Below are 16938 nucleotides of genomic sequence, written 5' to 3'. Positions count from 1 at the left end.
CAACCCTGCTAACTTGTCATATTCCCATGAGATATTGTGGGGGTGGAATCAGGATTTGCCGGGGTTACCACTGCCTTCCTATAAAAACGTCTCTCCATGTATAGATTTCAAAATAGGAAATGCTTTTGTTCACCCCACCAACAAAAATGCGCTCAGCTTCACAGCCACCCCTCGCACCACACTGCGATTCCCGTTTCTCAGAGGGAATTCGAGCAAAGAAAGTGACTCACCCAAGACCAGAAAGGGAAACAGTGGCGAAGGAGGGACGTAATTAACACCACGCCCAGACTGAGAGTGGTTTGAGGCCGAGGCCTGGTCCAAGGTGCTGCATCCGGGGGCAAAACCAGGCCCAAAAACGCTTACCTTTTTGTCGTCGGTGAAGACGTACAGGGCAAGTGGCTTCTCCCGCCGGTTGATGAACTGAATGGCTTCGTCTAAGCTATTCACAGTGACGATGGGAAGGATCGGGCCAAAAATCTCCTCCTCCATGACCTTGGCTTCCGGACTGACATCCGTCAGGATCGTGGGAGCTAGAGAGAGAGAGAGACAGACACCAAGTCAAAGAGGCGAGGTCTCTGGTAACAGCCCGTTTGGATTATTGCAGCCCCACATAGAGTGCTTTGCTTTTGAAAACGGTTCGGGAACGTCAGTTAGCCCAAAATAGGGCAGGTAGACTGATAACTGGGACTGGCGAACGTGATCATATTATGCCAAGACTTTTTGATCTCCATTGCTGCCAGTCCATTTTCGGGCCCAGTTCAAAGTGCTGTTTTTAACCCATAAAGCCCTCAGTGGCTTGGGGACAGGTTACCTGAAGGAGCGTCTCCTCCCATACTTACCTTCCTAGACACTAAAGGGTTGCAATCTTTTCAGCATCAGGTTTTATTTCCCCCAGACATATATAAGAACCTTTTTATTCTCCCAGGCATTTGAAGAACTGGTTTCTAGTGCCTTTAGTACTCTATTCTGCTGCTGGTTTCAATGTGGTTTTATGATGCTGTCATGGTTTTGGTCTTTGCTGATGGCTTTACCCCGGTTTGATTCTGCGCTGTGCTGTTTTAACATTTGTACTGTATGTTTTTAATGCACGGTATGCCGCCCGGAGAACTTCAATTATTGGGCGGTTTAAAAGTACAGGCAATCAAATGAGTAAAATTTTAAAAGGTGGAGCAAACAGCAAAGGTGAAGTGGGGTGACTCAGGGGCGTTGTATATTCATTGTGCTGCACGCTACTCAATGCCAAAGTACTAAACACATCCGGTTCTGGTCACCACACCCCAAAAATGATTGTAGGGCTGGAAAAGGTGCAGCAATGGACTGTATATGGCCCTCACCACTGCAAGACATCGTCCCATCCAGCCTCACAAAAACACCCTCTTAAAGCATCACAGGAGTACGCAGAAAGCTCTTGGGTCCATGAGATTCTAGATAAACCCAAATGGGCTCCAGCCTTACCAATAAAGCATGTGGCTTCATCAGCCTCTCCTCCGTAAGCGATCTTCTGCCCGTCCAACAGGCCCATGATCCTCTTAAAATGCCGCTTGTTCACGATCCTTTCATAGTCGGGGGATTTCTTTATGTCTTCGCCATAAAAATCCTGCAAGCAGAGAGCCGAGGAGACACATTGGTCTGGACTAGTGCCTGATTTATGTAACCAGCCGGAGTTGTTCCAGGGAGGCAATGGACAGGGTGCAAGGGGACATTCTCCCTTTTTTAAAAAACCTCACAGCAGCCCTGCGAGGTAGGTTAGGGTGACACAGAACAATTTCCCCCCAGGTCAGCCAGGGAACATGACAGCGGGAGACTGGCGTTTTCTGACTGTAATGCCATACCAATTTCACCACATGATGACTTAGAAGGGTGGACAATTGTCAGGCCCCACAGAAAACCCAGTCAGACTTTTTGTCTGTCCAGGCTGGTATTGCCCATTCTGACCGGCAGCAAAGTTCCAGGGTCACAGGCAGAGAGAAGCATCTTTCCCAACACCGTCTCCCCTGATCCTTTTTAAAACTGGAAATGCCGGGGATCAAACCTGGGACCTTCTCTGTGCAAAGGATGTGTTCCAGTAGTTTCCTGGGCCTTCCCCTTCCTTTGGAGGTAACATGGTTGAAGCCAAACAGGAATATTCTAAAGCAATGTCAAACAATAAACAGAAGGACTTTCTGGACGGCCAACTCTCTGCTTCACGTGCTACCGAACGGCTCTACAGAAAACATTCCTGAGTAGGAGTCAGAGTGAAGCCTGTGGCGCTCCGACGCATTTGAGGGGCTGCAGCTCAGCGGCAGAGTGCTCCCAGAAGGCCGCTGGTTCAATCCCTGGTGTCCCTGGTTAAAAGACTCTTCTCTGGCTGAAAGGGCCGCTATCAGGCACAGGGCGCTGAACCTCTTTCAGTTCAATTCTGGAGCAGTTCTTGGGGCTGGTGGGCAGGGCGGAAAACAAAGGGGGCAGAGCCAGAAGCAGAAGAGGTAGGCCAAAATGCCAGCATATTTTAGTGTAAAGCTCTTGCTGCCAGAAACTAAATCTCAGGAGAGGCATGTCAATGAGATACAGCCTATGGGCCTAATGTTCTGCACCCCTGGAGTAAACAATAATGTTCTGCACCCCTGGAGTAAACAATACTGGGCAAATGAACCGTATGACTCCGTATAAGGCAGCTTCCCGCGCTATTTAAATCAGTCCTCTCTTCAGAACCTTGAGGACTAGAGTCTTCCTTCATTTTAAAGGAAAGGGATCAGAGATGAGTAAATAAAGGCCATGCTTTGCACTGACAGGGGCACCCGAGTGGTGGGAGGCAACGCGTCTCCGCATGCTCAAAGATGCATTGCCTCCCCCAAGGGGCCAGATGCATGCAAAAGGTCCCAGGTTCAATCCCCTTGTATCTCCAGTTTAAAAAGAAGGTCAGGAAGTAGGTGATGAGGACGACGCTTGTCTGCCTGTGGTTCTGAAAAGCCACTGCCAGTTGGAGAAAACAATACTGGGCTCGATGAAGAAACTGACCAAGCTGGTATAAGGGGAACAAAAGACTTTTAAAAAGTGTTAACATACCCTGGCGGGGACGATGCAGCTCAGGGACCCTGAAAGAGCATGCTCCGAGCTGGCAGGGTGTGAATAACTCCCTCGTGTGCTACACGCACAAAAGGAGACCCCTTTACACAGGCTGGCCTTTCACGCGGCAGACCATCCACAGACCCCTGCAGCGGGCCGCCCCGATTCCACTCTCACCTTCAGCGCCTTCTTGATCGACTCCACCATTCTGCCTTCAATGGACCGGTCGCACAGAATGTAGTCGGGGGCGATGCAGGTCTGGCCGCAGTTGGCGAATTTGCCCCATGTTATCCGCCTAAAAAGGGGAGGGGGGAGAGGGGGAGGGGGGGAGAGAGAGGAGGCAGTGCGATGTCAGCCACAGGCCCGTTTCATAGGAGGAGGCAACAACAGCCCTGCAGAGCGGGAAGGGATTTGGCTCCTTCGTCTCGGCATAAACACCGCCACCCCCGTCATTAAGAAATGTACCCAGACCAGTCTGTGAACTGAATCTGGAACCTTCTGTGTGCTAAGCAGGGGCCTCCTACGCTCAGCCTCTAACCCAGGGGGGCGGAACCTCGGGCCAAACCCGGCCAGCCTGCTCTCCCAATCCAGCCTTCCGGAGTTCCCCAAACAGCCACGCCCCCTTCTCCGGGCCCCGCTCCCTTTCACCCCGACCACGGATGGCTCGGAGGTTTCCAGGCCTCCGCGCCGTTACCTGCAGGCCATGTCTATGTCGCAGTCCTTGTCGACGTAGCAAGGGCTCTTCCCACCCAACTCGAGCGTGACGGGCGTCAGGTGTTTCGCAGCCGCCGCCATGACGATTTTGCCCACCTGGCTGTTGCCCGTGTAAAGGATGTGGTCGAACCGCTGCTTCAGTAGCTCCATCGTCTCCGGCACCCCCCCGGTGACGACCGGGTACAGGTCCTAGCCAAGGTAAATGGGGCGGGGGCTAAGAAACAGTCCGGCTCCCATGAGATCGAGAGAGAAAACAGCCCCGCAGTGTCGTTCACCTGCATTTCTCCGAGTCAAAAGCACTTTTAACTGTTGTTGGCTTTTAATGTTGCATTACAAAATAGTTTTCTCCCTGTTAAGCCGAAATCTGCTTCCCTACAATTCCCACCTGTTGGTTCCAATCCTGCCCTGGGGAGCTATGGAGAACAAGCCTGCTCTATCTTGGCTCATGTCTCTGCTAAACCTTCCCCTCTCCAGGCAAAACTTTTGGCCCTTCTCCAGAGGACTTGGTTTCCAGGGCCATCACTACCCTTGTCACTCATCTCTGGATGTGCTCCAGCTTGCTAATGTACTTCCCAAAATGAGGCGCCCAGAACTAGACACAATATTCCAAATGAGGCTCGACTAACTCAGAATAGAGTGGAACCGTGACTTCCATATTCTGAACACCCTGCTTTGGTTACTGCAGCCCAAGATTGCGTTAGCTTTTTTAGCTGCCGCATCACATCGCTGGCTCACATTTGGTTTGTGACCCACTAAGACACCTAGGTCCTTTTGACAGGTACTGCTGCCAAGCCAGGTCTCCTCCATCCTATACTTGCATCTCTGATTTTTTTCAGACAGAGGGCGCCTTCTCTGTAACAGTCGACAGTTGGTGGCACTGAACTAGGAGACCTCTAGTAGGTTTTCCCTCGCCTCCTTAGGACTTATCTATTGCAGACGGCATTTTAGTTTCACTGTTTAGTTTTAGAACCATAGAATAGTAGGGTTGGAAGGGGCCTACAAGGCCATCGAGTCCCACCCCCTGCTCAATGCAGGAATCCAAGTCAGAGCATCCCTGACAGGTGGCTGTCCAGCCTCGTCTCGAATGCCTTTTGCTTAGGTATTTTGATGTGCCAAAGCTCTAACCACCACTAGGAGTGTCTGGCGCTGGGAAATCCGGCCCTTTTGGGCTTGCCAGAGTTCCACAGTGCCCCCAACTGACGTTGCATTCACGACCTGAGCTGCAAATAGCAATCTGCGCAAATTACAGCTACAGTTTGCACAAATTACAGCCACAGTTTGCGCAAACTGCTATTTACACATTTTTTCTTTTAAAAAACCAAAAATCTGCAAACTGGCCCGACTCGATGCAGATTGAGTCAGGCCAACTTGCAGGAAAATGAGCCAAAGTCCAGGGTGCTGAGCTGATAAAAGCAGGGTGATCTGCACCTTGCCCAGACAGTTCCTCCGACATCCCTAAGCACTACACCGCACTGCTTCTACAGAATGGTTTTGTTTGTTTTTTTAGCATGGAAAAAAACCTGCAGGAAAGTCGAGTGCAGCTGCATTGCAAGTTAACACCCCAACAGACAATCACACTTATTACCTTGTCAATGTACTGAGGCAAGAGCTCTTCAAAGAGCTTGGCCGTGTGTTCGCTGACCTCCGAGGGTTTCACCACGACAGCGTTCCCTGAAATGCAAGAGCTTTCATCACAGGGCGCCTATGATACGGGAGCCGGAGGGGATGCGGATGGGGGTGCTTTTCACTTGTCTGAGAGCTGCCCCCCAATTCTAAGCTCAAAACTGAAAGCTATGGAAATTGTACACACATGCCAGCCGCTGCAGGCTTTCTTCCGTATGTTGTTATTTGAGCATTTGGCCCTTTTGGCGGAAGGGGGGCAGACGTAGTGAATTTTATGGCACAGCAGCAGCAAGACAACAGCGCGCCTCACACTAGCCTTGCTGCAAATAAAACAAGAGGCATGTCCGCACCCCGACGCCACACCGTCAATAAGACTCACGTGCCGCGATATTGGAACTTCTAAGTTCAGGCTCTCGAGAATCTGTTTCTCGTGTGTTTTACCCTTTTAGCTGCTTGTAATCTGCCCAGAGAAGGCCTGTTATTGGGCGGATTACAAATACAGTAAATAAAATTAATGTACACTTTCAACTTTTCTCAGTTTTAAGAACTTCAGCACAAGTTTCTAGTCCTTATGGCGGCAAATGCATATTTCAAAGCACGTGGGCAATGCAGACACTCAGAGGGGTGGCAGACTCAGATCTCCAGAGGTTGAGTGATAGGACTTCAGCGGACCTCAGGATCTCCCCTCATTACGTCAAGAAACAGAACCGATTAGGCGTGTTGATTTGCTTATGTCAGGGGTACAGAAGCTCTTTGGGCCTGAGGGCTCTCAGGGGCTGCATTTCAGGGGTGGGCAGGGCCATGGGCCAAAGGGGACGGGGCCAACAATGCCAGCATGTTGTCACTTAACGCTCTCACTGCCACTCACTGAGTCTTAGGAGAGGCCTTTCAACAGTTCAGAATGGGGGGGGGGACACTACACAAAGCCAAGAGAGCAGCAAACAATCAGTGATTGGGGGAAAGGGGGGGCAGGGAAGGAGGGGAGCCCCAGAGCACTGGATTAGGACCCACAGACGGTGCTGCACCACTGACGTATGGGTTTCCCCCAGGTTTTGCCTGTTTAGGAAGAGAACATGTAAGTTCCGCTCTCGAAGGAATGGAAGACTGCTGGTTTCGGGGAGGGGAAGTCCAACCCGCCTTCCCCAGCCAGCTGAATTTTGCACATTTTGGACACCACGGCAAACGCATGTGGAACACTGGAACATCAGAAGCTGCCTTATGCTGAGTCAGACCCTGGGTCCATCTAGCCCAGTACTGTCAACACTGGCTGGCAGCAGCGGCTCTCCAGGGATCCAGGCAGGCTTCTTTCCTCGCCCTGACTGGAGAAGCCAGGAATCGAACCTGGGGGCTTCTGCATGCAAAGTGGGGGCTGCCTCACACTGAGCTATGGCCCCTCCCACGTGGCGACCCCAGTGAAGGGCCCTACCACCCTGGCCCAACCTAGTGCCCCCCAGCTGCATCGGACTACACCTTCCCTTGTCCCCGGCCACCGGCCACACCAGCCAGGGCAGATGGGAGCTGTCATCCGGCACAGCACAAGGGCGCCAGAGCCAGGGAAGTCACTGCGACAGCCGAGGAAGGCCTGGCCAGGCTTACCCGCTGCAATGGCGCCGATCAGCGGCTGCATGACGAGGACGAAGGGGTAGTTCCAGGCCCCGATGACCAGGACCACGCCGAGGGGCTCAGAGCGGATGTAGGTGTCGTCCGCCAGCGTCAGGACGCTCTTCGCCACGTGCCGGGGGCGGACCCACTGGGGGAGCTTCTCCACCGCCAGGGCGATCTCCGCCAGCACGCCCATGACCTCGTAGCTGAAGGCATTGTATTTATTCTGTTGTAGGGAGCCGAGCGGAGGGGGTGCGTTGAGGAACAGGGAGCCTGGAGTGAGCCGACGTGCAGGGCGGGGCCCCTGACAAGGACCCCGGAGTGGCTCCTCCTCTTCCCCAAGGCAGCCTGCTTGGCCCCCGCCTCCTGCTCTGGCCCAGGCAACAGAGGTGGCGAGGAGCAGGAGATGGCCCAGCTGCCCTGCGCCCTGCCTCTCAAGCAAGCGCAGGGCAGCAAGGACAGGGGAGAGGAGGAGGAGTGAGAGCAGCTGGTCACAATGGCCGGGAGAAGGCAGACCCACCAAGGGATTTTAAATTTTCCCAGGGACCCCACCGGGAGAGGGCTCCAGCCTCAGCACTTTTCCCAGGGAGCCCACCAGGAGAGGGCCCCAGCCTCGTTAATTTTCCCAGGGACCCGGCTGGGAGAAGGCCCCAGCGCCAGTACTTTTCCCAGGGACCCCACCAGGAGAGGGCCCCAGCCTCAGCGCTTTTCCCAGGGACCCCGCTGGGAGAAGGCCCCAGCGCCAGTACTTTTTCCAGGGACCCCACCAGGAGAGGGCCCCAGCCTCAGCGCTTTTCCCAGGGACCCCGCTGGGAGAAGGCCCCAGCGCCAGTACTTTTCCCAGGGACCCCACCAGGAGAGGGCCCCAGCCTCAGCGCTTTTCCCAGGGACCTCACTGGGAGAAGGCCCCAGCGCCAGTACTTTTCCCAGGGACCCCACCAAGAGAGGGCCCCAGCCTCAGTATTTCTTCCCACATTCCCCAGCTAGCACCCATAGCTCCAGCGAGCCCCAAACCCCGGGCAGCTGACCTTGTGGAGATCCGCTTCGAGGGCTGCCTCAATGGCCTTTCCCTTCTCCTCCACCATCCGCTTCAGGGCCATCAGCTGCTGGACACGGAACTCCACGGGGCGCGTCTTGCCTGTGCTGAAGGTGGCCCTGGCCCGCTCCACCACTTGCTTCATGCGGTCCATGGCTCCCGGAAGGCTGCGGGGATAGGACAAGCCCTCTTGGCCTCTGGAAGCACCAGCACAGAGCGGCTGTACGAGCCCAGCTTGGCTCTCTTGCCCGCGCTTCAGCCTGCCCGCTAACTTCTGCTTTAATCACACGCTTTTAACAGCATAAGCAGTGTGGTGAAGTGGTTAGAGCATCGGACTGGGACTCGGGAGACCCGGATTCTGGTCCCCAGTTGGCCATGAAGCTCACTGGGCGACTGTCAGCATATCCCACCTCACAGGTTTGTCGTGAGGATGAAACAGAGAGGCCGATTATGTAAGCTGCCTTGGGTTCCTTGCAAGAGGCAAACAGGTGAGCTATAGATAATACATAACATTAAAATAACCAGGATTTCGAAGCCCTTTCCTGGGTTGGGAGGGCTCCATCACCCGCGCCAAGGTCCCTCTCCCTCTAGACCCCCGTATTGCAGCTGAATGCTACCCCTGATCGCAACAGGGCCAACAACTATGCCAGGTGTGCGCCCTTAAGCAATACTAGCAACTAGATTCCAAGCAGAATGCCCTTTTCCCTTTGGTTCTCTGTCGACTGAAACTGGTTCTCCAACCCACCTACAAAGTCCAGAAGGGTAGAAGAAATCTGACACCTTTCGCCAAGTATACCTAGAAAAACAACTGTCTCTCTCTCCTTAGAAGTCTCTCATGGGCAAAGTTATTCCCGCTCAGGCTGCAATCCGGCAGGTTGTTCTAGGGGAGATCTCTGCCAAGAGGAGGACGGGGGGAGCTGTAGGATCTCTTGGACCTCTCAGCGGATTTAGATACCATCGACCAGAGGACCTTTCTGGGGTGGGTGGCAGCCTTGACAGCCCTTCCACTCCTACCTGGATGGTCGATTCCAGCAAGGTGGTGCTGGGGGATTATTGCTCTGTCCCTCGGCAGGCACGTTGCAGGGTTCCGTAGGGCACTATTTGCTGTCCCCCGTGCCTGCCGATGTGTACGCGAGCCCTCTGTGAGAGGGTATTTGGAGATGTGGTTGGACGTGCCACCTACATGCAGAAGGCACCTGGCTCTCTCTCGCCTGTTCATCAAATCCAGGCAAAGGCGGTGGGTGTTCCCAGTCAAAACCTGGGTGCGGTAATGGAATGACAAGGGCCAATACGGTCCAAACAAGCACAGTCCAAACGAGTCGGGCGCATCCTTAGTGGGTGGATGGTTTGCCTGGCTGAGTGGTGTGCAAGCTGTACGAGAGGGGCTGCATTCCCCCTAAAGCAGAGGTGCAGAACCTGAGACTCGGGGGCCAAATCTGGCCCTGCGGCTTTCCCCAGAATGCCAGGCCCCCTTCGCCTGCCCCCCCGCCCCCAATCACCAACTGTTTGGTGGCTTCCTGGCTTCCATACAGTCCTTTCCCAACTTTAGAAGGTTGAAATGCCTCCCTGAGGCTTAGTGACCGGCAGGAAGAACCAGAAGCTCACATAGGCTGGCATTTTTCATATTTTGGCCATGCCTCTTGCGCCGCCCACTACTGGAATGCGGCCCCCAAAATGGTATTCAGCCCTTGGGCTGAAAGAGCTTTGCATCCCTACCCTAAAAGAGCAAGATTTTCGGGGCGGGGGGTGCACTGGCCCCTGTGGAACGCTTCGGGGGCCGCATGAGTGGGTGTAGCAGCAGCGGTGGGAGCCAGAATACACAGTCGCACATATATTAAGGATCACTAGTAGGGGGTGAGGTTGAAGCCCCCCACCCCCCATCCTGATCTTCTGGGCTGCAGGGAATAGTGGGCGAGGCTCCCCAGGGCGGCACAGAGAGTGCAAAGGGCCATACGCGACCTGAAGGCAGAAGTTTGTCGCCTAGGGGTGTGCTTGGATCCAGCATTGTTGCTGGAGGCACAGGTGGCTTTGTGCTGTGGCGCATGTTTTATGGGCTATGGGGGCTATGCCGGTTACAACCTTATCTGGACCAAGACAGTCTAGCTGCAGTTAACAGGGGCTGGCCTATATGATCATGTTACGCTTTGTGCAATTAAAGCTGCCTACGTAGGTGGCCCTCACGTTTTAACATCCAGGCCAACCCCGACTGGAGTACTCCTTTGCTCCATAACCATGGGGCTCACTCCATCATTACAGCTTTTGGGCGCAACCTGCCCTTGCCTCAGAGGTCAACAGGCCGGTCTATAATTATCCCACCGCCCCCACCATTCAGGTTCAGCTGTACAGCTGAAGACAAAGCCAGATGGCAACAGAGCAGAGGACTCCTGCAGCTTTTAATAGTGGCATCGGAGAGGGAATAATTGGCCGATGGAGATATGTCCTCATAAGACCTGCTTCCCCTGCCAGAAGTGGCTCATTTGCAGGCTTTGTTCCTCTGTACCTGTCCCAAATAGCCATCATAAATAATGATAATAATCCTACAACAGCAAGCTCAATTCTCAAGTGCAAATCTTTATGTATCCAAAACAGCACCGCCCAGGCACAAGAGGGAGATACCAGCAAGCTTGGGGGAACCCTAGTGCTTTGCAAAAGAACACCAAAAAAGCTTTAGGAACCCACACTCCCCAAAAGGGGGACCCCCCCCCCCAAACAGCCTAATGAAACTGAGCTGCTCAATGGGAATGGGGGTGGACTGTTGAGGAGGCACGGAATACCAGAGGGGGGGATGGAATGGAATATTGTGAAAGAGGACATGGCTAGCTAGCTAGCTGGAACTCTGAACAGGAGCACGCTGCAATATTCTGTTGTAGATCCTGCTTGTAATAATAATAATAATAATATACACCACCCTGTGACAGACTCTTACTCACAAGGTGCTGCAACTATGCATCTGTTCCTGGTTCAGCCGCAACATACCACCCCAGAGAAACACTCAGCCTCACGGTCAACCCCCCCCACCCCCCACCCACATTTTATGGATATATTAGTTGTTGTTTTTTTATCCTGCCTTTCCTTTGAAGGACATCAGGGAGGGGTACACAGTTCTATTCCTTGCCGCCCCCTGCCTCGCCCCCCCCCCGCCACCCTGTGTAAAATAGGCTGCGAGGAGAGAGAGTGACTGGTCCAAGATTACCCAGTGAGCTTCATGGTGGAGTCAGGATTTGAACTTTGCTCTAACCACTACTCCACGCTTTCTACCTTTGAAGGTCTCTGGACTTCTCACACATTCCTCCTTAGGTTGTCACCTCTCTTACTGCCACTGTTCCTGCGTCTTTTAACAGCAATCAGAGAGGCAGGCATTTCACAGGTGAAGCTTTGGGGGGGAATGGAAATAGAAAGCTTTACCTGATGAATTCATGCCTTTCAGCCTGCTGCTAAATGTGCAGGATCTGGGCCAGGAAAAAAAAACAGCCCCGCAAATCCTGGTCCAGTATCACCCCTATAAACTGCCCCCCTTTCGTACACACCCATTCTTTCTTCCCTTTTTAATCAATAAAAACATTTTATTGACGATATCATTTAACACAAAAGGGTAAATACAACTGCAAATGCCGGAAAACCTTAACATGGTCAATTAATACCCATGCTTTCTCAATTCAATACTTGTCTTGCTTTTGCCAGTCAAACTTATATTCAAGTATACATACGCTGAGACCTTGCCTAGCAAGCCCCTTCCGCCCTGGCTCACCCCCAAACTACCCATCGGCTTCCTGTGTTTCCTGGCGGTGCCTCTGTTCCAGATCGGGCAGAAATTGAACCGGACCAGCTTCCTCCCAGCAACGCCATCTCCATGGGGGGGGAGGGGGGCGGCAGCGGGGGGGGGGGAGCTGCCCCTGTTGAATGTCAGCCTTTTCATGAAATTTTTTCCAGAAATTCAGAAGCAGCTTCCTCACCACCACCAGGAAAATGCCTTCCAAGAGCAGTTGGCGGAATTCACTGGGGCAGCTCTCCCCACTGACGCCACCGCCACAGCAGGGCAGGCCTTTAAGGAACCACAGGTCGGGCTGATATTCACAGGGGCAGGCTCCCTGCTCAATGGCACCTCCAGCCCAGGAAAGGCCTTTAAGCAGCCGCAGATCAGGCAGAAATTCACCAGGGGCAGCTTTCCCAGCTCAGTGCCCCTCCACCCCAGCGGAAGCCTTTCAGCAGCATCTGAACGGGCAGAAACTCCACAGGACCGCCCCTCCCGGCCAGAAAAATCAGTCCCGGTTGAATGTCTGCCTTTTCCTACCAGAAAAATGGGATGGGGGGGCCCTGCATTGCCCTCACCCCTGTGAGGCCCCTGAGCAGTCCACTGCGCCCCCAAACACGCATTTCTACCCATGCCCCGGGCTCACCCCCCTCCCGTGTCGTCTGAACGCGGCTCCCGGGGACGGGCACCTTTCCCCCAAGGCGCCTCCAGGCAGCCACTTCCGCCTTCCGGTCACGTAACCGGCTTCTGGCGGGGGTGGGCAGCCCCTCTTCCGGTCCCGGGCAAGTCCCGCCCCCAGCCGTAAAGAATTAAATCAGCTCGTTCAAGCCATTGCGAATAAATGCATCTCGCATCATAAACAATAACTACTGTTATTAATTCGTAATAAGGATAAGTGTTTATTAATACTAATTATAAATAATAATTGAAACCACTGCAATTACATTTAAAATGTGGGAAGCAGCAGACAGCAAATTCTCTGCCTCCCTACTCAAAAGGAAGCCCCATTGACTTTAATGGGGCTGACTCCCAAGTAAAGTGTGTCCGCACAGGATTGCAAGCCTGAAACATACTTACTTTGGAGTAAGCCCAAGGCGACTTTGCCCATGAGTAAACGTGCAGGCTTACTCGTGAGTAAGCCCCGTTGAACTCAATGGGGCTTTACTTGTGAGTAAACATGTTTAGGAGGCTTGTGGTGCAAGGCTGTGATCCTTGCTTGCTTACTTGGGAGTAAGACCCACTGAACGGAGTTATGTCTCTGCAAACACGCATAGGATGGTGCTGTTAGGCTGCAGACCTACTTGGGAGTAAGCCCTTTGGTTTACTTTATTAAATTGATCTATCCCGCCTTTCCATTAAAAATAAGCATTCAGGGCGGCTAACGATAAAATAACAACGTTATAATTAAAACACATCCAATTTAAAACAAAAAGCATAAACAACTATGCCTAAGCAAAATTATGGGGGTTCTTTAGGTTAAGCAGGATATAGGATAAATCAGTCTCAGCAAGAATGGGATCCATTTTGGAGGCTTTGAAATGATAAGCAAGTGGCCGTACATGGCACTCCATTTCCTTTATTGTAACGTCCCACTGTTCAAATGCTATTTCTGTCTTGCCCTTTTATTGTTGTAAAGTGTTTGATGCTCTTTGGGGCTGCATTCATAGAAGCATCGCTTCCAAATCCCGGGAAGTGCTAGTTCCCCTCTACTCAGCACTGGTTCGGCCTCATCTGGAGTCCTGTGTCCACTTCTGGGCACTGCGCTTGAAGAAGGATGCAGACAAGCTGGAGAGGGTTCAGAGGAGGGCAACAAAGATGATCAGGGGACTGGAAACAAAGCCCTATGAAGAGAGACTGAAAGAACTGGGCATGTTTAGCCTTGAGAAGACTGAGTGGAGACAGGATTGCACTCTTCAAGTCCTTCAAATGCTGTCACAGAGAGAGGAAGGCCAGGATCTCTTCTCCATCATCCCAGAGTGCAGGACACAGAATCATGGGCTCAAGTGACAGGAAGCTGGATTCCGGCTGAACATCAGGAGAAACTTCCTGACTGTTAGAGCAATACGACAATGGAGCCCATGACCCAGGGAGGCGGTGGGCTCTCCCCCGCTGGAGGCCTTCAAGACGAGGCTGGACAGCCATCTGTCAGGGATGCTCTGACTTGGATTCCTGCACTGAGCAGGGGGTTGGACTGGATGGCCTTGTAGGCCCCTTCCAACCCCACTATTCTATGATTCTGAGTCTCCGTGCTTTTTAATGTTTGTAATAGGTTTTCGTGTGTGAAAGGTCTAAAGAATGTGTCTTAGCCTTGGCAGTGATCTCTTTTGTGAAGTCATCTGCTCAAAAATTACAAATCCATGGTAAAAAACCAATGAACCATGCAACAGAAACTCATCCAATAAAAAGGCATGCGACACATTGACACTGAATTTTAATTGAATATCGTGGGACTTTGCACAGCTGATCAGGTGTCAGTGCAGCTTTCTCATCGAGAGACAGATTTCTTTCTTTCTCCCAGCCAAGAAAATAAAACAAAAAATGCCTTCCAGGGAAGGAGGGAGGTAACCACCTTAATTCCTCACCTACACCTGGAACAGCAGCCTGATGGGTAGATATCCTATAGGTGACGCTTTTCCCCCATTATCCTCTCTCCAGACTTGGAGAAGTTTCACCTCCTACATTTTTAGGCTGCTGTTAGAGGCAAAGGAGCAGAAATGGGGGGAAAGAAGAAGGTAGCAGTCTTAAAGGAGAGGTCCAAAGATCCTTCCCCCCCCACACACACACAAATAATGTAAGTCACAGCAAAAAGCAGAGGTGAGCAACTTGTGGCCCTCCAGACTTTTAGGCCTACAAGTCCCATCAGATGTAACCAGCATTGCCAATGGTGAGGCTTCATGGGTGTTGGAGGACAAAACATCTGGAGAAGCAAAGGTTGCCCAACCCTGATGTTTAGGATCAAAATAGAGACCCCTATGGGGTGGGGACAGTTTTATTTTCCTTGTGATGGGAGAAGCTGCACCTGCTGAATTTTGGCCTGCCATACAGCAGGCCTGCCACACCAAACCCAGAGTAATCAATGTGCTCAAGGAAACCTTCATATTCAAAGGGAGCATGCACCCAGATACCAATTTAAACGGCACGAACCGGAGCAAGCTGGCTTTAAAGTTCATGCCCCACTCTGGCTGGCTGCTAGAGGAGATGAACTTTGCTCTGATCCAGCAGGCCAGCCCTTTTATGTCCCCCGATAACACATTCTAGGATGGCATTAACCTTATCTGCTGCAGCATCACACCGCTGGCTTGTGCCAGCCCTGCTATCTAGTAAAACACCTTCCTCAGATGCTGCTGCATAAGCGCTCCTTTCCTCCCCTGCCAAACTTGCAACACTTTTTTCCCTTTAGTCTTGAACAACACTTCGAATTCCCCACATTCTGGTAAGTCTCCAGGGTTGGGGAGGACTCTCTATTTGCCAACTCAGCTCAGCATCAGGGGACTTTAAAGGCACAGCTCACGTGCTGAGAAACTGGCTTCCGCATAGGGGTGAAGCCAACTGTGCCAGGCCCGCCTCTGGAGGCCCCGATCCTACATGACTCACACCCAAGCTGCATTGTTGATTTTTCCTGCAACATGCAGACTGCACATCTGAAATTATACCATCTGAGTGTGTGATTTGGTCCTGGCTGCTGGTTCTGGCACCCAATTTTTAAAATCCTGATTGCTTCACACCTGGCAGATTCCTCCTGCAGCCGCCAATAGAAAAAGAAAGGTTCCCCGTCCCTGTTTTATTATGACCAACCAAAATGTCACAAAGGTAGCGAGCAACCTTTCAGGTTCCCCAGAGTTCTTCATTCAGCTTCTGCTAGATGTTAAGCAAAGCAGAGGGCAGGTGAGAACCTGGCTTTGCGTTGAAGCCACAATGCCATAACACAGACCATAGGAGGAGATTAGAGATCACCAGGAGAAACTAATCAGATTGAATCCACCAGACTGGTTTCAAGTTGCACCTAGGAAGCTGGGACAAAGAAACACACCTGTGCTAAGCTCCTAAAATTTTTAAAAATATCCATCAGTTACCCAGACGCGTCTCCAGCATTAAGCAAAACATGCAGGTTCCTTCTTAGGTGGAGAGGACAAGTAAAGGGGGGGGGGGGAGTTAACAATGCTGGAGAGTAATTTGAGGGTTTGTATTTGACATAAAAAATAAGCAGTCAATAGAAGCCAAATTGGGTAGCACTACCTAGTGGTTGGAGGGAATGTGACCCTCCAAGAGTGACAGAAGAATCATCTTTCTCCACTTTAGGACCTTGCTCTTGAACGGCTAAATCCAGTGTTTCCTGAGAAGCGGAAACCTCAAAAGCTTGTTCACTGTTTTGTGTCATTTTGGTTAGTCCTAACAAAGTTATTGCTTGGCCCTGGACTTTAGATTTTTTTTTTTTTCTGATGGACCAGCCTGGCTTCCAATACATTTTAAATAACTATTTACAATAGGATAAACTGATTGGCAATCACCACATTTTATCATTCCCAAAAACAAAAGGGAAAAAAAGGAATTTTAAACTTTTTTAGGGTTTTCTTGAACTTATTTAGCTCACATCTTTCCTTGGTTGACCTGGATCGCCCAACTTATTCAGTTCAGCCAATTACATTGACTTAATTTAAATTTATTCAATGCAGCCAATTCCGGCAGCTTTATGGGTCACCCTTTTCCCTCTAGGTCGCTTCCAGTTCAAATTGATCATCCTAGCTTCCATGATCCTATAGAACAACCATGTCTCTGGTTTCTTAGTGATTTGACCTTTAAATAAAAAAATCAATTAAATTTTTTTAGGATCCAAGGTCTTGGATCCCCCCTTTAATTTTTTTAAAGAAGTCCAGAGTTGCTTAGTAGAAAATTCCCCCAAAGGAATTCCACTGCAAACTTTTTGGGATCAAGGCAATTTCCACCCAAATACAGTGGCCAGTGGAACGTAGCTTTTTTCCCTTCCTTCCTCTCTCTGCCTTACAGAACCTCCCCCAAATCACAAAGACAGTTTCCACTCGTCTTTATTCAAGCTTTGGCCAGAATTTCTGCAAAACTTGTTTTAAAAGCAAATCAAGGGGGGTCATTTTTACCTGTCACACAGAGTCGCTCCGCCACCACCGGCCTTCGTCCTCAGTACAAACAAGAC

General features: G+C 51.5%; 1 protein-coding gene across 11 annotated transcripts in view; it reads right to left on the bottom strand.

The window, feature by feature from the left end:
* ALDH3A2 (aldehyde dehydrogenase 3 family member A2) overlaps positions 1-16938 on the bottom strand; it is a 24061-nt gene extending 7123 nt beyond the window's left edge. The window contains exons 1-8 of one of the 11 annotated variants that reach the window (XM_084823082.1): positions 16883-16938; positions 8013-8187; positions 6979-7210; positions 5345-5430; positions 3740-3948; positions 3223-3340; positions 1456-1597; positions 364-530 (exon numbers count right to left, since the gene is read on the bottom strand). In XM_084823082.1, the coding sequence (XP_084679208.1) occupies positions 364-530; positions 1456-1597; positions 3223-3340; positions 3740-3948; positions 5345-5430; positions 6979-7210; positions 8013-8174 (1116 nt within the window). In that variant the 5' untranslated portion in view covers positions 8175-8187; positions 16883-16938. Of the gene's footprint in view, positions 1-363; positions 531-1455; positions 1598-3222; positions 3341-3739; positions 3949-5344; positions 5431-6978; positions 7211-8012; positions 8188-11779; positions 12176-12311; positions 12518-16882 lie in introns of those variants that run through there. The other 10 variants (XM_084823080.1, XM_084823081.1, XM_084823083.1 and 7 more) reach the window with 10 other exon arrangements.

The sequence above is a fragment of the Heloderma suspectum genome, chromosome 16, assembly GCF_057233095.1.
Source record: "Heloderma suspectum isolate Gila_16-S chromosome 16, 16-S_ref, whole genome shotgun sequence".
Classification (NCBI taxonomy): domain Eukaryota; kingdom Metazoa; phylum Chordata; class Lepidosauria; order Squamata; family Helodermatidae; genus Heloderma; species Heloderma suspectum.
This window is presented reverse-complemented; position numbering and strand designations above follow the sequence as displayed.